The sequence below is a fragment of the Euprymna scolopes genome, chromosome 18 (assembly GCF_053919585.1).
Source record: "Euprymna scolopes isolate OS-2025 chromosome 18, ASM5391958v1, whole genome shotgun sequence".
NCBI lineage: Eukaryota > Metazoa > Mollusca > Cephalopoda > Sepiida > Sepiolidae > Euprymna > Euprymna scolopes.
The window spans coordinates 111,148,445-111,173,779 of record NC_136499.1 but is presented as its reverse complement, the minus strand read 5'-3'; the positions used below and the strand labels follow the sequence as shown (position 1 = coordinate 111,173,779).

The 25,335-nt window shown below is 32.5% G+C and overlaps 2 protein-coding genes and 1 pseudogene across 2 annotated transcripts in view; 1 reads left to right on the top strand and 2 right to left on the bottom strand.

Annotated features, from left to right (window-relative positions):
- The window catches only part of LOC145297762 (charged multivesicular body protein 1a-like), a 33,969-nt gene extending 12,443 nt beyond the window's left edge, over positions 1-21,526 (bottom strand). The window contains exons 1-4 of the mRNA XM_080144005.1: positions 21,390-21,526; positions 16,178-16,197; positions 12,111-12,188; positions 1,351-1,497 (exon numbers count right to left, since the gene is read on the bottom strand). Coding sequence (XP_080000131.1) covers positions 1,351-1,497; positions 12,111-12,188; positions 16,178-16,197; positions 21,390-21,405 — 261 coding nt within the window. The 5' untranslated portion in view covers positions 21,406-21,526. The remainder of the gene's footprint in view (positions 1-1,350; positions 1,498-12,110; positions 12,189-16,177; positions 16,198-21,389) is intronic.
- On the bottom strand, positions 12,792-12,908 carry LOC145301529 (5S ribosomal RNA; annotated as a pseudogene).
- LOC145297761 (pseudouridylate synthase RPUSD2-like) overlaps positions 19,929-25,335 on the top strand; it is a 58,334-nt gene continuing 52,927 nt past the window's right edge. The window contains exon 1 of the mRNA XM_080144004.1: positions 19,929-19,958. The gene's annotated coding sequence lies outside the window, so the exon portion shown is untranslated. The remainder of the gene's footprint in view (positions 19,959-25,335) is intronic.

Genomic DNA, 25,335 nt, shown 5'->3' with positions numbered 1-25,335 from the left:
CTAATATTCAGTAACACAACGCAGTGATCAACATAAATTATAAGCACAAATACAAACATATATATAATGCATGCAATAATTTAACAAGAATTATGAATTATCAAGTTGAAACTATTTGAAAACCAGCAGAGGTGCACTCGGTTTTGCCCGGTTGTAAAATATGCTTAAATATATTTTAATTTGTCCAGATTTCATATATGTTATTATTATAGTTGTGATTTCAAAAGTAAAAAAAAATGTATTTGGGTGCCATCAGCTAGAATCGAAACCAGAAGCAAAATTGTAGCATTCAAAGCTGGTTATGTTACCACTGTACCAAATGTGATAAGCATATGGTTGGTTGGTTGTTTTTGTTTTACGGCATATCAACCCTTTTCAGGTTATTTAATGCCGAATCCAGTGATTTTGAAGAACAATTTTTGAATAGAGTATATTTGTTTTTTTAAGTCGTTTTCTATTTAACCCATAGTTGGGACCCTAACAGGTACTACCAGTCCGGGTCAGAGTGGACCTGGGAGCAATGGCAATTAAAGGGTGGCTCTACACTTCCCAAAGCCCGCAAGCTGGAGCCCTCACCACCGGATATAGTTTAAGGTCATATCCAGGACCGTGCTAAGCATATGAACTGATTAAAAATAAACTAAGATGAATGTACAAAATGTATAATGATTAACCAGTTAAAGACCCATAAAAGAATGTTCCATAAAAAATTCAATCATTTGAGGCTCCCTAGCGCCGCTCTATGACTTTTAGTTTCTGAAAAGATAAAGTTTGAAAATATGGAGACAGACAGACAGACATAGGAAGCTTTATAAATTAGAATAACAGATGTTTCAAAATAGTTCTAAAAGGGTTTGTTTTCATAGAAATATTAAAAATGATGGTTTGGTTCTTTTACGATATATCAACCCTTTTAAGGTGATTTAATGTAGAATTCAGTAATTTTGCAAAACGTTTTTAATGCTTCAAGTTGGTTATAGTTTCAAATATTTATTCATTATGTTTGGTTTGATTGTTTTGCTTCACGGCATATCAATCCTTTTTTAGTTATTTAATCCTTTTCAGGCTCAATCATTTGGGCATAAGTTTTTATAAGTTCTTTATATCTTCAAATGTTTATTCCTAGTGTTTGGTTTTGTTGTTCGTAGAGGAGAATTGTGGTTTTTGGCTTTGCAGAACATGATTGAGTTTTGAAAAGGAAAAAAACAAAATAACATCAATGTTTGGTGCATTTTCGGTCAGGATGCTGGTATTTTCAGACGGCCTGATCTAGTAAGACCGGCAGCAATTTAGTTCGTAATTGAAATAAATAATTTCCAGAATTTCTTCCCATTAAGAACTGACTCTTACCTGTTTCATCGTCAGCGCTGTTTGGACCTTACTGGACACGGCATCAATTCGAGCTGCCATACGCAAATAGTTCAAAGATTCGTTTTTCTTTCGGATGGCATTCTCTGCATACACTTTGGCTACCTCGATATTTTTCTGTTGGATTGCCTGTCAAAATTGTGAAAACATTTGTAAAAAAAAAAACCAACTCAATAGTACAAAAGCACTTAGAGAGTGCAAGGTGAAACAATGTAGCAATCTGTGATGGCATGGAATGATTGCATAGAATTTAGTTAGTACAAATAAAGAACGAGATTAGAGTTGATAAAAATGTGATAAGTCTTGGCTCGTCATCTGCTGACATTTGGATGGGGTGACAAACGGTGAAATTTCATTGGTTGAGATGTGGTGTCAATTAAACAATTGTAAAAGAGAATTTTTATGAATCTAAGAAAATCTTACATATAAAAGTTATCTGGTCAGATTTTCAAAGTCAGGCTCAGATAGCAATTTATTTGGGGTATTGATGCTTGATTTGGACTAGCTTAAATTCTTTGCTTTTTCCTTTACTATATTATTGTCACAAATATATTTGATTTTGCATTAATTTTTTTCTGAAAATACTTATTCTAGCTAAGAAAACTTTATATATGCGTGTGCTGTGTGTGTGTGTGTGGAAATATGTTTTTTTTTCCAATTATATTTCACCTTTTATTTATACCAATCCGTAATTTATGAAGCTCAATATAATTACAGAGCATATAACAAATAAATGACAAAAGTCTATATTCCAAATTTCATGATGTAGGATGGTCAACATCATGAAATTTGGAATATAGACTTTTGTCATTTATTTGTTATATATACAGGGTGAGCCAAAATAAGGGTCCTATCTTTAAATTCCACAAAATAAAAGTTAAAGTCACCAAACTTTATGTGTGTGTAGACTGACCCTTCCGAGATTTTTTTGAAATAAACAAAACAAATTTTGGCCGAAAAACACTTCTTAAAACTTACATGAATTTATGAATTTTTAAAAATAGGACCCTTATTTTGGCCCACCCTGTGTATATATATATATATATATATATATATATATATATATATATATATATATATATATATATATATTAAACGGGCTCCTTCAGTCTTTGACAGACTATGGATACCCACCCATGAAGGGGTGTCTGCACATGAAATTTTTGTGGTAGGAGATGCGCAATCTCCAACCACATCTCTCCTAGATCGACATTGTTGAATACCAGTGGCAAGTGAAGTAACTGTGCAGGATGACTGGAAAAAAAAGCTGGAATAAGCGGAGAGCACATACAGCACCTAGAATTCCCAAATAGTCACTCATCTGGTACTAACCAGGCTCAATGTTGTTTATCTTTGGTAATCTGATGAGAACCGGTGTGTCAACACAATTATGCTGCATATATATATATATATATATATATATATATATATATATATATATATATATTGCTTAAATTGGACCGAAGTATAAGTGGAATATGAACCCTGGAAGTCAACAAACTCCAGTTGACTGCCAAGAAGAAGAAGAAAAAAAAGATTTGATAAAAAAAAAAGGATTAAGAAAAAAAAAGGATTGAGAAAAAAAAGATTGAGAAAAACAAAAGGATTGAGAAAAAAAAAGGATTGAGAAAAAAAAAAAGGATTGAGAAAAAAAAAAGGATTGAGAAAAAAAAAGGATTGAGAAAAAAAAAGGATTGAGAAAAAAAAAAGGATTGAGAAAAAAAAAAGGATTGAGAAAAAAAAAAGGATTGAGAAAAAAAAAAGGATTGAGAAAAAAAAAAGGATTGAGAAAAAAAAAAGGATTGAGAAAAAAAGAAGGATAGAAAAAAAAAAGGATTGAGAAAAAAAAGGATTGAGAAAAAAAAGGATTGAGAAAAAAAAAGGATTGAGAAAAAAAAAGGATTGAGAAAAAAAAGGATTGAGAAAAAAGAAGGATTGAGAAAAAAAAAAGGATTGAGAAAAAAAAAGGATTGAGAAAAAAAAAGGATTGAGAAAAAAAAAAGGATTGAGAAAAAAAAAAGGATTGAGAAAAAAAAGGATTGAGAAAAAAAAAGGATTGAGAAAAAAAAAGGATTGAGAAAAAAAAAAGGATTGAGAAAAAAAAAAGGATTGAGAAAAAAAAAGGATTGAGAAAAAAAAAGGATTGAGAAAAAAAAAGGATTGAGAAAAAAAAAAGGATTGAGAAAAAAAAAGGATTGAGAAAAAAAAAGGATTGAGAAAAAAAAAAGGATTGAGAAAAAAAAAGGATTGAGAAAAAAAAAGGATTGAGAAAAAAAAAGGATTGAGAAAAAAAAGGATTGAGAAAAAAAAAGGATTGAGAAAAAAAAAGGATTGAGAAAAAAAAGGATTGAGAAAAAAGAAGGATTGAGAAAAAAAAAGGATTGAGAAAAAAAAGGATTGAGAAAAAAAAAGGATTGAGAAAAAAAAAGGATTGAGAAAAAAAAAAAGGATTGAGAAAAAAAAAGGATTGAGAAAAAAAAAGGATTGAGAAAAAAAAGGATTGAGAAAAAAAAAGGATTGAGAAAAAAAAAGGATTGAGAAAAAAAAAGGATTGAGAAAAAAAAAAGGATTGAGAAAAAAAAAGGATTGAGAAAAAAAAAGGATTGAGAAAAAAAAAGGATTGAGAAAAAAAAAGGATTGAGAAAAAAAAGGATTGAGAAAAAAAAGGATTGAGAAAAAAAAAGGATTGAGAAAAAAAAAGGATTGAGAAAAAAGAAGGATTGAGAAAAAAAAAGGATTGAGAAAAAAAAGGATTGAGAAAAAAAAAGGATTGAGAAAAAAAAAGGATTGAGAAAAAAAAAGGATTGAGAAAAAAAAAGGATTGAGAAAAAAAAGGATTGAGAAAAAAAAAGGATTGAGAAAAAAAAAGGATTGAGAAAAAAAAAGGATTGAGAAAAAAAAAGGATTGAGAAAAAAAAAGGATTGAGAAAAAAAAGGATTGAGAAAAAAAAAGGATTGAGAAAAAAAAAAGGATTGAGAAAAAAAAAGGATTGAGAAAAAAAAAGGATTGAGAAAAAAAAAGGATTGAGAAAAAAAAAGGATTGAGAAAAAAAAAGGATTGAGAAAAAAAAGGATTGAGAAAAAAAAAGGATTGAGAAAAAAAAGGATTGAGAAAAAAAAAGGATTGAGAAAAAAAAAAGGATTGAGAAAAAAAAAGGATTGAGAAAAAAAAAGGATTGAGAAAAAAAAAGGATTGAGAAAAAAAAAGGATTGAGAAAAAAAAGGATTGAGAAAAAAAAAGGATTGAGAAAAAAAAGGATTGAGAAAAAAAAAGGATTGAGAAAAAAAAAAGGATTGAGAAAAAAAAAGGATTGAGAAAAAAAAAGGATTGAGAAAAAAAAAGGATTGAGAAAAAAAAAGGATTGAGAAAAAAAAAGGATTGAGAAAAAAAAAGGATTGAGAAAAAAAAAGGATTGAGAAAAAAAAAGGATTGAGAAAAAAAAGGATTGAGAAAAAAAAAGGATTGAGAAAAAAAAAGGATTGAGAAAAAAAAAGGATTGAGAAAAAAAAGGATTGAGAAAAAAAAAGGATTGAGAAAAAAAAAGGATTGAGAAAAAAAAAAGGATTGAGAAAAAAAAAGGATTGAGAAAAAAAAAAGGATTGAGAAAAATAAAAGGAAAGCCCCGCCCCCTCCTCCAAAAATGCACTCTACATTAAATATATTCCCCCAAATTTTCTTTAAATCTTTCCTTGATATTTAAAATCAACAAATAAAACAAACAACTCAGGTTGTGCATGGACACTTGCTATTATATATTTATATATATGGTGATATAATATCAAGTGTTCATACACAACCTGAGTTGTTTGTTTTATTCGTTGATTAATTAATATAGTTATCTCTGCAAAAAATGTTTTTCTTCTTTTTTTTTTTTGATAAGAGCATATCTTAATGCAATGAACATATAAGATACTCAGGCATTAAATGGCACGCAAGACGCTAAGCCGTTTGATGACAGGAGAGACACTAAAGCAGTAGACATCCAGTTTTGATTACATTGAATTGTTTCTTTTATTTCAATGTGATTTAGATAATGGGGCATATGGGATCATGGGATAAAGGGGTGATATGCGGAAAGCCGTCAAGAAGCAGGTCCAGAAACAGTGCATAGTCTTTTCTGATGGCTAAACATTATTTGGAAGCTAAAATGAAATATTCTGCAACTGTGGTACTATATCTCAGTGCCACGGTTGCTAACACACTCTACAACATGGCCGAGTGGTGATTTGGTCATAAGCGTAGAGGTACAAAGAAATGCATTCCCAGAATTCCGTTTCTAGACAGACCTCTTTCTGTCCGGACCGTCATGAGGTGAGCACGCATATAAAATATATAAAATAAGTTTTTATTTTATTTTAAATTTTATAAGGAATGTTTATGAAATTATAAAAATAAGTTTTTTTAATTTTAAAAATAAATTTTTTTTTTTATTTGAATTTATATAATAAATATACGTTTACGAAAGTATGAAAATAAAATTAATGAAATCAAAATAACAAAATTTCAAACATCATAAAAAAACCTATCCAATACATGATATTCCCAAAATAGTTTTAAAAGATTTGAAAAAGTGTTCTCTTGGGGTTGGGGGGAGGGGCAAACTAATTTCAATAATTCTTAAATAAAATAGGACCAAGAGAATTTTTAATGATTATTAAATAAAAAATAAAAAAAACTATTAGAAAAATGCAATAAAAAAGAATAAATGCACAGGGTAGATTTCGGCGTGAGAGAAAAAAAGCAAAGGATTTGTTTTGCCAACGCTTCCGGTAGCAGCCACACTGGCAGTTAGGAAGTACTTTAGCTGACTATAATCGCCTTTTCTTTCTTTTACTCACAAGCAACACTAGGTAAATACAACTTATAGTTGATGAAAACAGGGATTTTAAGATTTGGACATGAAAGGATGAGGGTAGCAAATGTGACTCGATTCGTGCTCTCCATAATATATAGCAAAATAGCTTTCAGATCAGCTCCTTTAATTTTAGTAGATGTGCCAGATATTTCAAATTCACTTCTTCATGTGGAGAATGGGTTGCAGCACACTGGTAATAACAACAACATTGATGTTTAATTATTACCGACGAATATCAAATTGTAATCGATTGTCACTGATAAACATACATCTTTAATAAGTTTTGAAAGGCAAAAACTAAGGTTGTGTTTATCCTATATAAATTTGTTCAAACTGAGGAATCTATTTAAAGTCAATTCACCAAAACCAATTCATCCAAGCCGGTTCAGCTAAGTTCATCCAAGTCGGTTCATCTCTATTTCATCCTTTATATAATACTAGCGGGGGTACCCGGCATTGCCCAAAAGTTTGGAGGTATATAAAAAAAAAAGTTTTGGTAGGTAGATAGGCTTGAACCTGAAGTCTTGACGTGAAGGTGGAAAAGAAAGTGATAAAAAACCTGACAACTTGCCGCTCGGCCACGACGACAAAGGAAGTGAAAAGCCTTCTAATTTAACGATTAAAAAGTTGACTTACAGAAAGCTAAAGTGAATGAGTTCACGCAGGAGAAATGAAATCACCCAGTTCTTTCTGCCATCATGGGGAAAATCAGCTCCCTAATAGGGGGAGCCCTCGCAGTGTTTTAATGAATAGCAATTGTCTGATATGAAGGGTATTCCCCCCCAGTAATCAAAGCCGATTGCCTTCAACACCTGCTGATCATGAAGGCCAGCGACTCGATTTTTTTTTTCAAATCAGTTTCACTTTTATACGAATAAACCAAAGAAACACGCGGAGACCAAGAAATAGCGCAAAAATAGTGTACAAATCACTCAAATAAAAGATAGACACAACCTCCTTTTGTAACTCGGAGATATTATAATCTAGGGAGTATATAAAAAATTGTAAGAATTAGTACCCCGCCCCCCAAAGCTTTTGACAGACATACAAAAAATTTGCACACATATTTTCGCTTTTATATTATAGACTAGCGGGGTGCAGAAGAGGTGGGGAGATGCCCAGCTTTGCCTGGTCGTAAAATATGCTTAAATATGGTATATTTAATTTGTTCAGATTTCATATATATTATGATAGAGTCGTGATTTCAAAAGTAAAAAAAAAAAAAAGTATTTGGATGCTATCAGCTAGAATCGAAAGCAAAACTCTAGCATTCAAAGCTGGTGACATTACCATTGTACCAATGTGACGAACTGATTAAAAATTAAAAATAAACTAAGATGAATGTACAAAATGTATAACGATTTTTTAAATTTTGACAAATTTTTGACCCCTTAAGAATTATTTTAACCGGCTAAAGACCCATAAAAGAACGGTCCGTAAAACATCCAATCCTTTGAAGCCCCTAGCGCCGCTCTGCAACTTAATTTCGGAGGAGATAGTTTGAAAATATAGAGACAGACAGACCAATGGACAGACATATAACCGTTTATATGTTATACTAGCGGTTATAAAATACGCTTAAATATGATACTTTAATTTGTCCAGATTAGTATATATATTATTATAGAGTCATCAACACTAACGTACTGTACACGCAATAACCCTTATCCCTGAGTGGCTTCCGGGCCTTGATGCATTGGCATCTTCAAAAGAGTACACATCACCATTACCAAAAATCGGAATTGTCTTCCCTGCAATTGAACACTGTTTAATGTAATCCCAGTCAGCAAGTTTTGTATACCTCTGTTCACGTGATCTGCTATGAATTGTGACAAGGTCTATACCCCAAAGTGGTTGATGGGCAGAAATCAGAGGCCCTCAGTATTAATGCTGGAGTCACTCATGGGTCAATCCTGGGCCCAACTCTCTTCCTGATCTACATCAATGATCTGCCAAAACACATACTTAAATCATTCGTTGACATTTATGCTGATGACACGACCATCTATGGCAACACATCAAAGGCCGTGAATGACAAAGTTCTCTCTGATTCTCTCTCCTCTGATCTTGAGCGCGTGGTACAGGGGGGGGGGGAAGAGGTGGCTGGTTACTGTTAATGCATCTAAAACCAAGCTCCTATCTTTACATCATCAACACTGATCCCCATCTGGCATAAATTGAAATGGATGGCTCTCGTCTTGGGGAGGCTCCATGGTTTGATAAGCTTCTGGGCTTGACCTTTACTCCTGACCTGAAATGGAACACGTACATTAAGTCTATTGCCAAGGTCGCTGGAAAAATGGTAGGATCCTTCTACCGCTCCAGAAGATATCTCACTGCTGATGCAATTTTCTATCTATATAAAAACCAAGTACGTCCAAGGATGGAGTACTGTTGCCACATTTGGGCAGGAGATGCTAAAAATAGCCTATCCTGTCTTGACAGAGTACAAAATAGGCTTTGTGACTTAGTGGGGGATGCCCTTTTCTCTTCCCTGCAACCTCTCCCACAGGAGAGACGTTGCGAGCCTGTCTTTGTTTTATCATTACTTCCATAGCAAGTGCTCGTCTGAGCTCCAATCTCTGATCCCACCTTACCAATCTTTCATGAGGAGCACCCGTTTATCTGAAACCACTGTCAAAATTTTCCCCACTCTTTATTTGTGCCAAAACCAAAACGTAGATTCCATGAACTTCTTTCTTAGAAGTGCACGCCTGTGGAACTCTGTTCCATCTGCCTGTTTCCCACCTGACTACAACCTGGATGTCTTCAAGTCCAATGTAAACAAATTTCTGATGAACCGCCCCCTTAAGTAAGACACTTTATCAAATCTCAACACTAATCTACTGTACATGCAATAACCCTTATCCCAGAGTGGCTTCCGGGCCTTGATAAGTGGTGACCACCTTGTAAAAGAAAAAAAAAAATTCAAAGGTAAAAAAAAAAGGTAATTGGGTGCAATCAGCTAGAATTGAAACCGGAAGCAAAGCTATAACATTCAAAGTTGGTGATGTTACCACTGTACCAACATGACACATATATAAACTGATTAAAAATAAACTAAGACGAATGTACAAAATGAATAACGATTTTTTCAATTTTGACCCCTTTTGACCCCTTAAAAATTATTTTAACTGGCTAAAGACCCATAAAAGAACAGTCCATAAAAAAATCCAATCATTTGAGGCCCCTGCGACTTTTAGTTTCAGAGGAGATAGAGTTTGAAAATATGGAGACAGACAGCCATATCGCCTTTTATATATAATACTTGGTGCCCAGCGTTGCCCGGGTGTTTGGAGGTGTGTGTTGAGAAAAAAAAAAAAAAAAAAAAAAAAAGATTGTAGTCAGCAGGCAGGCTTGAACTCGTACCGCGAAGGAGAAAAAGAATGTGAAAAAAAAAAAATGTGACGTCTTTGCTGTTGCACCCATCACCAAACCGGAAGTAACAAATTTTTAAATAAAGGCTAGTCAATCAAAAAGAGAAGATGACTTTCGAAAATATCGGTGGAGAAAAGATACCCCTTCCTGTAGAAAATTGCCCAGTTGAGGGTGCAGGAATTAGTGCTTTTAACCAATATTTCGATATTTGTCGTTCAAAGGGTCGAGCCTCAAAATACTGATCTCGTGAAAATCTGTCGCCTCTGTTGAAAGTTTTAGGTAGATATACAAACAAACAAACATACATACATACATACATACATACATACATTTAAACAGACAGGTGAGATTTATATTATAGATGACTAAATCTATAACAGTCAAAAACTGTAAGAAGCAAACGTTTTTGGTATTCTCAAAACTAAGGTTGTGTAATTAATAAATAAAATATTTGACTGTTGACAATTCAAAAATTTCCAACTTACAAAAATCTTTCGTTAGTAATAATTTATATATGCTGTTTTATTTATGTAAATCCTTGACCTCTATGTATGCCTTGCGTATCTCTCACACATAAGACAGAGAGGCATTAAACAATGTTCTGCTATGGGTTGGTGTAACGTTGTCCGGGAACCAACACATTGTAGCCTCAGTCACAAAGTAGACAAAGAATAGAAAAAAACTTCAATTCACTGTTTTTTTTTTTGTTTTACAACATTTTCTTATTATTTTAAGCATAATCTTGAACGCTATCCACATCTCTAACATAATCTCCTTTTTGAAGCCTTTATTTTTCCCTACTTTTCATGCATTTTCTTCTGCGCTATGTTAAATTAGTTGCTGGACATAAATGAGTATCTAAGAAAATAAAATGGATTTTTTTACCTTGATACAACTCGTAAAAAATAACCAAGCAAATAGCATCCTTCACCATGACTTAAGCTATTCCAACCAATTTTTATCAGAGATGACATTGCTAAGAATCCAGCTAAGTTCTTGCCTGGCAATGGTAAGTTTCAGGAGAAGCAAGTCGAGTGCAAAGTAATGTCTAGTGAAGCCGCTTTTACCTTAGCTGTCGGAATCTAAGTCTGCATCCAAAATTGCTGTAAGTTTGGGTTTATATGGAGATGGCCAATACGTCAATTCACTTTCTTTGCATTTCTCGTCTGGACTAACTCGGCTAGAAATGAAATACACTTGATGATTCATGCATCTGGCATCCTTTTCTGTTTTGCTTCACGCATTGCACGAATCTGTGACACATTTTGGAGGCACACACTGCCATCATGTTTTTTTCTTTCCATAGTTTATTTAGGTCTGAAAACGAAAACGTTTGTCCCAAAAATAGTTGTGAAAGTATGAGTAAAAAAAAAAAAGCGAATGCCATTAATAATAATTGAGCATTTTGATATTAATAACAATCTATACTAAATTATTGTAAAAAAACAAAAAAGTAAAAGACAATGTAAAAAAAAAGTAAAAAAAAGTAAAAGTAAAAGTAAAAAAAAGTAAAAAAAGTAAAAAATTTAAAAAAGTAAAAAAAGTTTTAAAAAGTTTTAAAAAAGTAAAAAAGTAAAAAAAAGTAAAAAGGTAAAAAAAATAAAAAAAGTAAAAAAAAATAAAAAAATAAAAAAAGTAAAAAAAATAAAAAAATAAAAAAGTAAAAAAAGTAAAAAAAAGTAAAAAAAGTAAAAAAAGTAAAAAAAAGTAAAAAAAAGTAAAAAAAGTAAAAAAGTAAAAAAGTAAAAAAAAATAAAAAAAAATAAAAAAAGTAAAAAAAAGTAAAAAAAAATAAAAAGTAAAAAAAATAAAAAAGTAAAAAAAAAGTAAAAAAAAGTAAAAAAAAATAAAAAAAAGTAAAAAAAAAAGTAAAAAAAGTAAAAAAAGAAAAAAAGGAAAAAAAGTAAAAAAAATTTTAAAAAAGTAAAAAAAGTAAAAAAAAGTAAAAAAAGTAAAAAAAGAAAAAAAGGAAAAAAAAGTAAAAAGTAAAAAAAGTAAAAAGTAAAAAAAGTAAAAAAAAGTAAAAAAATTAAAAAAAAGTAAAAAAAAGTAAAAAAAAGTTAAAAGTAAAAAAAGTAAAAAAAAGTAAAAAAGTAAAAACAAGTAAAAAAGTAAAAAAAAGTAAAAAAGTAAAAAAAAAGTAAAAAAAGTAAAAAAAAGTAAAAAAAAGTAAAAAAAGTAAAAAAAGTAAAAAAATAAAAAAGTAAAAAAAAGTAAAAAAAAATAAAAAAGTAAAAAAAAGTAAAAAAAAGTAAAAAAAATAAAAAAGTAAAAGTAAAAAAAAGTAAAAAAAGTAAAAAAAAGTTTAAAAAAAGTTTTAAAAAAGTTTAAAAAAAGTAAAAAAAAAGTTAAAAAAAAGTAAAAAAAAAGTAAAAAAAAAGTAAAAAAGAAAAAGTAAAAAAGTAACAAAGAAAAAGTTTTAAAAAAAGTAAAAAAAAAAAGTAAAAAAAAAGTAAAAAAGAAAAAGTAAAAAAAAAAGTTAAAAAAAAAGATGCAAAAATTTCTTACTTTTTTTACTCGGTTCTGTTGAACATGCTGTTCTTTTTCAGCTTTTCGAGAAAGGCGTTCCAGTTGTTTGTTGGTAAACTTGAATAGAAACAAAAAATAAACTTTAAAGCATAAGGAAAACAAGATCTGAAAGAAACGTTTATAAAATCTATCAAACATTTAAAAAAAAATTTTTTTAAATAATAGACCGGTTTTACATGAAAAAGGGGCTCCTTCAATCTTTAACAGACTATGGATACCCACGAAGGGATGCCTGCACGTGAAATTTTTGTGGCAAGAGATACGCAATCTCCAACCACATATCTCCTGAGTCGACATTGTTAAATACCAGTGACAAGTGAAGTGTATGTACAGGATGACTGGAAACAAATGCCGAGATAAGCGGAGAGCATATGCAGCATAATCACGTTGACACACCGGTTCCCGTCAGATCACCAAAGTTAAGCAACGTTGAACCTAGTAAGTACTAAATTGGTGACCATTTGGGATTTTCAGGTGCTGTATGTGTTCTCCGCTTATCTCAGCATTGTTTCCAGTCGTCTTGAACTTCTCCTTGCCACTGGACTCAAACAATGCCGATTCAGGAGAGGTGTGGTTGGAGATTGCGCAACCCTTGCTTCACAATTACACACGCAGCTACCCCTACTATCCTTCGTCTTTCGGGACTGAACAGAGGCATCGAACATACAGTGCCTAGAATTCCCAAATGGTCACCCATTTGGTACTAACCAGGCTCACCATTGCTTACCTTCGGTGATCTGACGAGAACCGGTGTGTCAATGCAATGATGCTGTATATATGTTTTACGTGAGAGAACTAACAAATAGAATGATGTTTATAGGATAATTTTATTCCAATGTACACATGCTCCTGTGAAAACTCAACACTTTAAGGTTTAACGAAAAACTGTTACAGTACTTAGCTAATTGCCAGACAAATTAACCTACATATATCTAATATATTATTTTCACTCCAAGCAAGGGACATTGCCACTGAAACATAAAGGAGTACTGTGAATTAGAGGACAGGTTTATAGGGGCATCCTAAGTGGGGAGTCGTGAAGTGAGGTGCTTGTTCACATTAGATTTAAATATCTCCATGATAGTAGAATCTTCTATTGTTACTCCAGAGACAACTCTGCATTTTTACTATTTAATAATTTTATTTCAGTTTTGATTAAAGTAACATTGGGATTGTATTTTTTTTTAAGCAAACCGAAAAGTGTTTTCTTTTTCTCTCTAAATCAGATATGTGAATATATGTATATACATTTATGTTCAGGATAATTTCCTAAACTTGTAAACGAACCTTTATCAATTTTGGAATATATATTCTAGGCAACATATTGTGCAACATGAGAAAGTAACTAATGTTCAAGTGTAATTAAATAATTTTTTTTTTGTTTTTTAAATCACTAATAAATTTGAAATAAAGTCAGAAAAAAAGGGCAAAACAAAAAATATTCGGCCTTGAAAAATATCTTTATCTGTGCCTAAATCAAAACGTAGATTCCATGAACAAAGCTTCTTTCTTAGAACTGCACGCCTGTGGAACTCTGTTCCGTCTCCCTGCTTCCCTCCGGACTACAACTTGGATGTCTTCAAGTCCAACGTAAACAAATTCCTGATGAACCGCCCCTTAAGTAGACACTCTAAAATATCCACACTAACGTACTGTACTTACAATAACCCTTATCCATGAGTGGCTTCCGGGCCTTGATAAGTGGTGACCACTTTGTAAAAAAAAAAAAAGAAAAAAAAAAGGAAGAGTAAACTGTATCATGGTGCCTTTTTCTTCCCTAATGTCACATGCAAAATGACAGAAAAATGGACAAAGGATTGGCGAGGACATAGTCTCAGCGAATTATATCAGCTGCTACAATTTTCTTCTTCACTTGAGCTAGTCAGCACTTAACTGCTTTGGTTTGGTTATTTTACGACATATCAACCCTTTTCGGGTTATTTAATGCCGAACCCAGTCATTTTGGAAATAATATTCATGTTGCATCCAGTTATTTTGTAGAGGGTTTTTATTTTTCAATCTCTTTGTATCTTCAATCGATAGTTTGTAGTGTTTGGTTTCGTTGTTTTTATAGTGGATTTTATCCTTTTTGTTCCCTGCCTAGCAGAACATGAATGAGTTTTGCAATGGGAGAGAGAAAAGGGTTACAGTATTAATGTTTGGTACATTTTAGGAAACCAGTCAGGAAGTGGGGGAAATAGAAAGAGAAAGGGGAAATGGGGAGAAGGAAAAGGGGGAAAAGATTTTTTTTTTTTTTTTTTTTTTTTTTTTGCAAAACATAATTAAGTTTTGCAAAAGGAGGTAGAAAAACAAAAAACATCAATGTCAGGTGCATTTCGTCTCAGGATTGGTTGGTTGGTTGTTTTTGTTTTAAGGCATATCAACCCTTTTGGGTTATTTAATGCCAAATCCAGTGATTTTGAAGAACAATTTTTTAATAGAATATATTTGAATTTTTTTTAAGTCGGTTTCTATTTAACCCATAGTTGGGACCCTAACAGGTACTACCACTCCGGATCAGAGTGGACCTGGGAGCAATGGCAATTAAAGGGTGGCTCCACACTCCCCAAAACCCACAAGCTGGGGCCTCACCATCGGATATAGTTTAAGGTCATATCCAGGACCTCGTCTCAGGAAGCCAATATCTTCAGACAGCCTGATCTGGTAGCACCAGGGCGTAAGAAGAGAAAATGAGTGCGTGATGTAATGAGAAGGAGATAGTAAAGGATAATGAAAAAAAAAAAGTGGAATTGGAAGAGCAGCCAACTTTTGTTTATGAGTATGAAATTTAAGTCGAATTTGGAATTTTGGGTTGTGATGACATGGACAGCGATCAGAGAGAAAAAGAGAAGTGATTTCGACAACTGAATTTTGGAAATTGGAATCGGGAAGATATGGGGGGGGGAGAAGAACATTGGAAGAGAACAAGGATTAAATTTAAAAAAAAAAAAAGGTGAGTTAAGAAAAAAAAAAATCATTATTGTTATTTATTTTTATTTATTTATTTTTTTAATAAAAATATCAATCCAAAGAATAATTAAAGTTGTGTACGTATAAAAAAATCCACTTTTAGTCGAGAAAATCTGCTTGAATGTACTAAGGTGAAGGTTAAAGCAGTGTCAACCAAAATCTGACCTTTTCTAAGTGAAGCCGGCCATGGTCCTTATACTCTACTTTGTCTGAAAAAACATTTAATGCATTGAAAAACCAAGCTTCTCTCCTTTCACCATAATCGCTCTGATCCCCATCCCACCCCAATTGAAATGAATGGCTTGCATCTTGGGGAAGCTCCATGTCGAGAAGTTTCTGGGACTGGCTTTCACTCCTGATCTGAAAAGAAACACATCAAATCTGTTGCCAAGATTGCTGGAAAAATTGTTGGATTACTGCTGCTTCAGTAGGTATTTCACTGCTGGTGCAGTTCTCTATCTGTATAAGAATCAGGTACTAAAATGGAATACTGTTGCCATATATGGACAAGAGCTGCTCAGCACGCTCTATCCAGCCATGATAGAGTTCAAAACCAGCTTCAAAACCTAGTAGATGATATCTGTTTCTATTCCCTGCAATCTCTTTCCCACAATAGAGACATTGCAAGCCTGTCTCTGCTTTATCATTATTTCCATGGCAAGTGTTCAACTGGACTCCAATCTATGGTCCCCGACCTTGCCAAACTTTCACAAAACACACTCGACTAGCTATAACCACTATATACGATTTCCCCCACTCTCTATCTCTGTGCCTAAATCTAGATTCCATGGTCAAAACTTTTTCCCAGAACTGTCCACCTGTGGAACACTGTTCTGCTGGCTTGCTTCCCAGTTGAATACAACATGGTAGCCTTTAAATCCAATGTAAACAAGTTCTTGTTGAGCTGTCTCCATAAATAATCAAATTCTACCAAATTTACGCCATTAACGATTACATTTAGTAACCCTTATCCTCGAGTGGCCTTCGGGTCTTGATTACTGGTGACTAATGCTATATTTATTGCTTGTAATCGTCCTGAAATGGGTATTCTATTAGTTAAATAAAAAAAAACTTACCTTTAACTGGAATAACATTTCTAAAAATTAAAAGAAAAAAAAAAATGTATTAAAACAAAAAACATAGTAGCATAAAAAAAAACAGGAAAAATGTTAAACTTTAAAAAAAAAAAAAAATTTATTTCAAGTTCTAGGCAAAAATAAAAGTGTATATCAACTCTCAGGAGGCGATTCTCCAAGGCATTATCTTCTCCAAAAACAAAAGTGGATTGGTTTATACTCTGTTGCAGATGTAAGCCAAACAAACATGGGTAGAAATGATACGGATTGATTTGAGAAAAAGGGCTAAATGAAAACTTGGCCAGAGATAGGATCGGTTTCAGTCAATTTTTAACACCTGTCAGCATGTATAACAGACGTTAAACTAAATATGATTATAGTGGTGTTATGCAAACGTAAAAAGTTGCAAAATGCTGGTTTAAGATATTTAAAAAAATTAGTTGGAATAGTTTATCATAAAAGATGTTGCAAGACATAAATTAATTTTAAAGAAAAAGAAAATTCAACAATATATCTGTTTTTAATGGGTTTCTAAATAATAACGTTATTATTTCAGTACGGTCCGTATTCTGCATAAGTATCTATACATATTTAGGTGCTTATGAAAAGAAGGTACCATGCTATTTTTTAAAATAGTATTTTCATATTAAATTTAAATTTTATGGTATCTTTTGTTTATTTAATTGTTAGATGAAAGTACAGAATAGTTACAAAACGCCATCTCCTGCCATGGGTTTCTAAAGAAAATTCAACAATATATATATATATATATTTAGTAGAAATGGTAATTAATAAAAACCTGAAAAAAGTGCTCAATACTGTTGTAGAGCAAATATGCATTTTATTTTTTATTACCGTTTTTTTTCTGTTTAGTTACATTATTGTTTCAACTACCCGGCCGTTTTTTTGGCCATCTGTAGCTTCTTCAGACTTTTACAGAAATGTTCGTTTATGGTGGATTTGAAATTTGAATTCAACCAAAAGTACCACTCTATGATAAATATCCACTCCTCGGTGGTGTAACGACCCCTGATGACTTTGCTAACATCATTCTAGATGCTCTAAAATCTTTTTTTCACTGATTTGTTGCTTCTGTTGTCCCGTCTTATATTTGATCAATTCAGCTTCTTTTGGGACACCCTGTATATAGAATAAACTTGATTTTTCCAAAAAGGCATTATACGAATATAAACGCAGGCAGCACACATAATTCCAACATAGTTGTGCTACCTGTCACTACCTGATGCATATTTTCAGAAAGTATTAGACGGTTTTAATCAAATTGGTAAATTCCCACAATGTTTCTGAACAAAGTCACTCTCCCCAAAAAATTCATACTTAGGAGGTAGGAGTATATTTTAGTCATTATCATACACTTTCACTCTCCCAGCATTCACCAGGAAAAATATTTCTTTGTAGTCACTTTCAGGATTGGTTGGTTAGTTGGTTGGTTGTTTTTGTTTTACGGCATATCAACCCTTTTCAGGTTATTTAATGCCGAATCCGGTGATTTTGAAGAAAAATTTTTTAATAGAGTATATTTGTTTTTTGCAAGTCAGTTTCTATTTAACCCATAGTTGGGACCCTAACAGGTACTACCACTCCGGGTCAGACTGGACCTGGGAGCAATGGAAATTAAAGGGTGGCTCCACACTCCCCAGAGCCCGCAAGCTGGGGCCTCACCATTGGATATAGGTTAAGGTCATATCCAGGACCCACTTTTCAGGAAGAACTGTCATTATTTCATAAAGTTCTTTCTTGTTGGAAATAAATCAATAAATGTTTTTATTTTATTTTTCATTTTTCTCCAGTTTCCTTTTCTGGAACCTGGTTTTCATTTTGTGTTGTTGCCTTTCACAAAAAAAAAAAAAAAAATTCAAAATATAATTTTGTTTATATTTTTTTTCTAAATAGGATTTTAAAAGTTTAGCTGTTTTATTTTTTTATTAAGATAAATATACAATTAATTAATAGTAAATTAAAAACATAATTCGAAGTTACATACTCTCTGTTGCTAATAGGTCACTGTCCTGCAGAAATGCCAACTTTTGTACAGAATTTTATTTTTTTTTACGCATATTTTACGAAAATAATTGTTTAATTTAATTATTTGATTAAATTTTGGGGGCTTGTTAAGATAGAATCAGACAGATCGATTTTTTTAAATATGTTGTTTTAAGCAAAAACAACTTGTCACGTCAAAAATAGTCATATATTAAAAAATTATCAAAATTCATCAAGTAGAAAATTATTTATAGTTAAAAGTAATATGGAAAATTGGGGAAAATAGCATTTTCCCTAGATGTGAACACATTGAAGATTGTGAAGGGGAACATACTCATCTCCTTTTTTGCTACTTTAATGGCGGCGTTTTGTTTTAGAATTTTTTTTTTGAAACTAAAAATACAATAGCAGTTTTCTACATCTATAAATATAAAAGCGAAAATGTATGTATGTATGTTTGCTTTTTCTGTATGTCTACAAAAGGCTTTTTTCAGAGAAGCGGTCGATCGCTTCTCAACTTTTAAAAACTTTTTATATCACATATAAGTCGTAATATCTCACAGTTAACAATGAAGCTCGCCTGTGTATTTAATTTGCTCGATTTCGGGAAGATAAATATTCAACATTTGTCGCTCGACGCATGTGGGTTAGTCTCTTTCCTATAACATCTTGGGAAGCGTTCCCGCCCGCAGTCAAAATTAACCTCATTAACTCATTAAAACGGGCACCTGCCAAATCCAAGTAATTAAATAAATTCAAACGTGTTTCCGTTAGCATCTCGCGGTGGGGCAATGGTTAACGTCGCACGTTTTTTTTTTCACACTTTAATTTAAAACTTTGCTTCAACAGTTTGGGTTCGATTCTCATACTTAGTTTGTTTTTTTTAACCCCCCACCCCCGGAGTTTCCACACACACCTCCAAACACCCGGGCAACGCCGGATACCCCTCGCTAGTATATAAAGGGCAAAAGCAGTGCGTGCATTTTTGTATGTCCAGCAAGGGCTTTTTTTGCCGAGTTCTCGGGGGTGGGGGGGCTTACTATGTCTTAGAACTTGATCAATGCGGGGAAAACTCATCATATCAGACAATTGCTATTCATTTGTACACTCCCCTTTTTAAGGGGAACTGGTTTTCCCCAAAATCTTAGGGAAACTGGCTTACAGCCAAAGTTAAGTGCGTGATTTCATTCCCCAATGGCGCGATGTTTGACTTCATTAAATTTATGCACCTGTTATCTAACTTTTTAATCGTTTAATTTCAACCATTCTTATTTCTCTGCCTTTGTAGCATAGCGGTAAGTTAGCTATTCGCCTTAAAGCTTCGTGTTTGAGCCTACCTGCCTACGAAAACTCTATTTTTTTTTCTTTTACATTTCCAAACACCCGGGCACGGGCACCCCTGCTAGTTTTTACTAAAAACACAATAGCAGTTGTTATACTGAATGGATTTTTGGAATTTTCGGATATATTACTATTTTTGACATGACAATTAAGTAAGTACTATTGTTTTAGCTTAAAACCACATATTCGTTGTAAGCATACCCGAAAACCTATAAAAGTCGACATTCCTATGTGAATGGTGAATTGGACCGTGCTTACGTATTTTTGGTACCGCACTATTTTTAAATAGCTTTTTCAGGTGAAATTCAAATTTCACAATACCTTTTAGCACAGAACAGTTAGAAACCACCCTCCCCATGTTAAAAATGGCTTCTGAGATAACATTCTTTCAACGCAGTCGCAGTACCAAAAACAAAAGAAAAGAAAAATAGAAAAGGTATTCCAAATTGACTTCTTTCGTTTAAAAATTAAATTATTTCGTTTTTGTTAATAAAATTTTTTTTCTTTATAAAAAATGAGAGATTTTTTTATAAAAAAAAAGGTTTTTTTATAAAAAAAATGATTTTTTTATATATAAAAAGTACGATTGTTGAATGTTATTCTTTCGATTACTTTCGTTTTGGGGGGGAGCACAATTAAAAAAAAAAAAAAAAATTAAAACGGAACGAAATTTAAATTTCCGTTCCATATTTACAACAACCGTAAAACAGAGCGTTCTCCGCAAGTTTTACTCTGTTAACTAATTGTCAGAAAAAAGTTTTTTTTTTTTTTTTAAAGACGTAAAACAAAACACGTATTTTTAAGGGGTGAGCAGCGTGGGCACTCTCGTACAGGTCCGCCAATAACGCTATTATTTCAGCACGATACAATAAGTGCCTAAGTACGATATTTTTATGAAAAAAAAAAAAAATAGTATTTATGAAGAATACAGTCCGTTAGTTTTTTAGATAAGATTTTTAAGTTAAATTCAATTTTTACGCCATCTTTTGGTAATTAAATGGCTATGTGAAAGTAGAGAATAGTTACAAAACACTCTGCCCTCCGCATGTTAAGAACGATTTTCTAAATGTAGCGACGAACAAAATGGAGGCGAGTTTAAAAATTTATTGGTGCTTATGCAATGCACTTTTGTTACCGCGCTATTTAAAAAAAAAGTAGTATTTTCAAGTTAAATTCAATTTTTACGACGGTATGTTTTGTTTATTAAATTGTTAAGTGAAAGTAGAGAATAGTTAGAAAACACCCTCCCCTCCCAATGTTAAGAATGGCTTTCTAAATAACAGTATTATTTCAGCACGATAACAAAAGTGCATCATCAGTATCAGTTTATTTTGACGGATTCTCTCTTTAAAAATCTACCAGAAATCAGGTAATTAATCAATATAAAATGTTCAGGTGAAGAACGAACTTTACACACAGACACAGTTTTTTTTTTTTTTGCGTACATTTCTTCATTCTTGTTCTCTTAAAATAAAAAGCCCCACCTGGACATATTAAATAATGTAATTATTTAAACACAGTTCATATCCTGCGTGCATGCATAAGTACCTAATTTTTATGATATTTTTTTGTTTATTAAAGTGTTAGATGAAATTATAGAATAATTAACAACCCCCCCATTCCCATGGTAAGAATTCTTTTTTAATAACCTTATTATTTCAGCACGGCCAGTATTCAGCATGAGTACGAACATTTTAAGAAATAGTTTTTCTTAATATGAGCAGACGTAAAAAAATAAACTCGAATCAAGTTTTAGATTTTCAAATACTTGAAATATCACGTCTTTTTCAATTCCTTCAACAAATTAACAAACATTTTTTTTTCTTCTGTCGAATGGAGAAGGAAGAAATACCAATTTATATCTTACCATCCATTTTCGACATCTTAGTAGTTTTTGCAAGTCAAGAAAGACTTGACAGACGAAAATTAGATTCTGTTGACAATTTAAGTTTCACAAAGTTAGGCGAAACAAAACCGGAAGTTTTCGATCCTAAACTTCCGGCCTTTTTCTTTCCAAACAAAGGTAATAAGCGACAAAATTGCACTTTCCACACAAAGGTGATGGATCACATTCATTCATTCATTCATTCATTTACTAAAAAAAAAAAAAAAAAAAAAAAAAAAACTTTAGTAGGTTAATGAGTGTACGGTAGTCATGGGACAATATCGTAGTAATCGTTAGTAGTGGATATTTGGTCAATTGGATGACTTAAGGGGACGGCTCGTCAAGAACTTGTTTATGGTGGACTTAAAGACGACCATATTGTAGTCAGCTGGAAAGTAGGCTAACGGGATAAGTTCTACAGGCGTGCAGACTGCAGTTCTAAGGAAGAAGCTTTGTTCATGGAATCTACGTTTAGGTTTAAGCACAGATAAAGAGTGTGGGAAATTATTGATAGTAATTTCAGTGAAACTTTGGCAAAAGTGTGTGTGGAGGGGGAGAACAAAGATTGGAGCTCAGGCGAGCACTTGCCATGAAAAATTCCAGTAATTAAAAGTAGGAGCAACTGGACATTCCAGCAATTATATGGACTCACGAAAAAGAATTTCAAAAACTACCTGGCAAATATACCAGGTGAGCCAACAAGCGCAAGAGAGATTCAAATAATTGCACTTAAAGGGATGGTTGGAATCTTAAAAAGATCTCTCGGTTAGAATACATGAGATAGCAAGTGGATGTTTAGTGTTTGGTAGGATGCCCCATCCCCAGCTTGAACAAACTGATAAGAAAATTTAACAACAACAAAAAAAAAAACACACAAAAGACAGCAATCTAAATACTGATTTAATTCAGGGAATCTGTGCGACTATTGATTCTAGCAAGAAGACCCGTCGCTATCCAGGATTAAATGAGTAACTATATATCTTTTGTATTAAAATATTATTAAATTTATTATTATCTTAAATTCGTTGCTAAAGTCTGTAAAGGAACGTCGGATTTACCAATTGTTGGGGACTTGCATAAATCCCCTGAAATAAATAAATAACAATAAATACCAAATAACAAAAATAAACTTTTTGTTTATTTTTGTTAAAAGAAATGAAATTACTTTTTAATGTGCGCCAAGGTGGCACTCGGTATGAAAGAAGGAAGGAAGGAAGGAAGAAGATGAAGACTTGAGAGCATGAGAGGAAAAAAATCTGACTATGTGTTGCGGCGAAGTGAGAGAAAGAGAGAGTCAAGCAATGTTCTTTGGCGTGCGAGAAAAGCTGTCATTTCAGCTACTGAATTTCACTCAGTGAGTGTTGCTGTTGGTGTCGGTTATCCCTTTCTCTGATGAGAAAAGTTCTCCGGGACTTTATATTTCTTCAGCGGCTCTCAGAGGCTTGCAAAAATAAGTTTTTTTAAAACGAACCCTGATTGGTCAAAATTCATATTTTTGACAAAAAAAAAAAAAGTGCTTTCATGCTTTCAACCTTTTTTCAAGCGTCCTGCTTTTTGACCCAAGAGGATGAATGCTGTAATTCCGATGCAAATGAATTTATGAATTTTAATGTGTGTGTGTGTGTGTGTGTGGTAGAAAAATAAAATAAGCACGTCACTGGGAAAATTGTTGGATCATTTTATAGCTTTGGAAAATACCTGTTTTCCGATGCAAGACCATGCTAGAGTGCTCGGGGGGGGGGCAGTGTAGCAGTCAGAATTAAGGACTTATTTTCTCTTGTGGATAAATGTCCTTGCCAGGCGATTTAGTTACACCAATCAATTTGCTGGGTGCATTAATTTCATCTGTCCGCTAAAGAACTTATTCAGCCCCTTTGGGAATCATGGTCAGCGAACAGAAAGAACCCTGGAAGCAACGCGAAAAGATATCTCTCCTCTTTCTCTCTCTAGCCCCTGTCCACTCAACCATCGGTGATCTTTCTCTGACAGATTTTTGATAGTCTAAAGAGCTTTCCTTTTTCACTTGGAGGCAGTCTAACTTTCTTCCAGTTAAATAAATTCTCTCGTTGTTGTGGTAAAAGAGATTTTATTTTTTTCTTCCTGTGTGTCGTTTATGCTTATTATCAATATAAAAAGTGCATCTCACATTTGTATGGAGGCCTTGCTTGGATCAGTTTTAGTTGGGGGATGATTAGTTTTGAAGAAAGTCAGAATGACGATAAAATTAGTTGAAGCTGGCCGTATCTGACTGAAATAAAATATGAAATAAGAAAAGCGCAACAACAGAATCAATCTAATGTTGATTGTTGCATTTTAAAGCAGGATTGGATCATCTAACATCGAAACCGTATTTAGTTGAACAATTCAGAAAGAAGGAAGAAATGTGATGTGGATGAGTTAGTTAAAACTTGAAAGAGTTAGGCAAAATTTGAAAGAGTTAGTTAAAATTTGAAAGAGTTAGTTAAAACTTGAAAGAGTTAGTTAAAATTTGAAAGAGTTAGTTAAAACTTGAAAGAGTTAGGCAAAATTTGAAATAGTTAGTTAAAACTTGAAAGAGTTAGTTAAAATTTGAAAGAGTTAGTTAAAATTTGAAAGAGTTAGTTAAAACTTGAAAGAGTTAGTTAAAATTTGAAAGAGTTAGTTAAAATTTGAAAGAGTTAGTTAAAACTTGAAAGAGTTAGTTAAAATTTGAAAGAGTTAGTTAAAACTTGAAAGAGTTAGGCAAAATTTGAAATAGTTAGTTAAAACTTGAAAGAGTTAGTTAAAACTTGAAAGAGTTAGTTAAAATTTGAAAGAGTTAGTTAAAATTTGAAAGAGTTAGTTAAAATTTGAAAGAGTTAGTTAAAACTTGAAAGAGTTAGTTAAAACTTGAAAGAGTTAGTTAAAATTTGAAAGAGTTAGTTAAAATTTGAAAGAGTTAGTTAAAATTTGAAAGAGTTAGTTAAAATTTGAAAGAGTTAGTTAAAATTTGAAAGAGTTAGTAAAAACTTGAAAGAGTTAGTTAAAACTTGAAAGAGTTAGTTAAAACTTGAAAGAGTTAGTTAAAACTTGAAAGAGTTAGTTAAAATTTGAAAGAGTTAGTTAAAATTTGAAAGAATTAGTTAAAATTTGAAAGAGTTAGTTAAAACTTGAAAGAGTTAGGCAAAATTTGATATAGTTAGTTAAAATTTGAAAGAGTTAGTTAAAACTTGAAAGAGTTAGTTAAAACTTGAAAGAGTTAGTTAAAACTTGAAAGAGTTAGTTAAAACTAGCCACATCTGATTGAAATCGAATAAAACATATGGTACCTTCTTCCATGAATTTTTTATTTATTGCATTTTCACCCCAAAAGAAAGCACAGTGCCACTTTGATGTAGGGGGCTACTATCTGGGACATAATTTGCAGGGAATCTATGTAGGAATCTATGTAGGAATCTATGTAAGAATCTGTGTAGGAATCTGTGTAGGAATCTATGTAGGAATCTATGTAGGAATCTATGTAGGAATCTGTGTAGGAATCTATGTAGGAATCTATGTAGGAATCTGTGTAGGAATCTATGTAGGAATCTGTGTTAAATACAGAAGTAATCAATCATCTCAACAAAAATAACCTTCTTAGTGACACTCAATATGGTTTCCGTTCTGCTAGATCTACAGCAGATGTGTTTACAGTTATATCTCATAGGATTAGCAAATCTCTCGACGGAGGCAACCTTTCTAGGGCAATTGCTCTTGACATATCTAAGGCCTTTGATAGGGTATGGCATAAAGGTTTACTTCATAAGATCTCTAGCTATGGTATTGCTGGAAATGTCTTCTCAATTATTAAATCATTTCTTTCTGATAGGTTCATAAGAGTAGTAGTTGAGGGGCAAAAATCAGAAGCTCACAGTATTAATGCCGGTGTCCCTCAGGGGTCCATCCTGGGCCCAACTCTTTTCCTGATCTA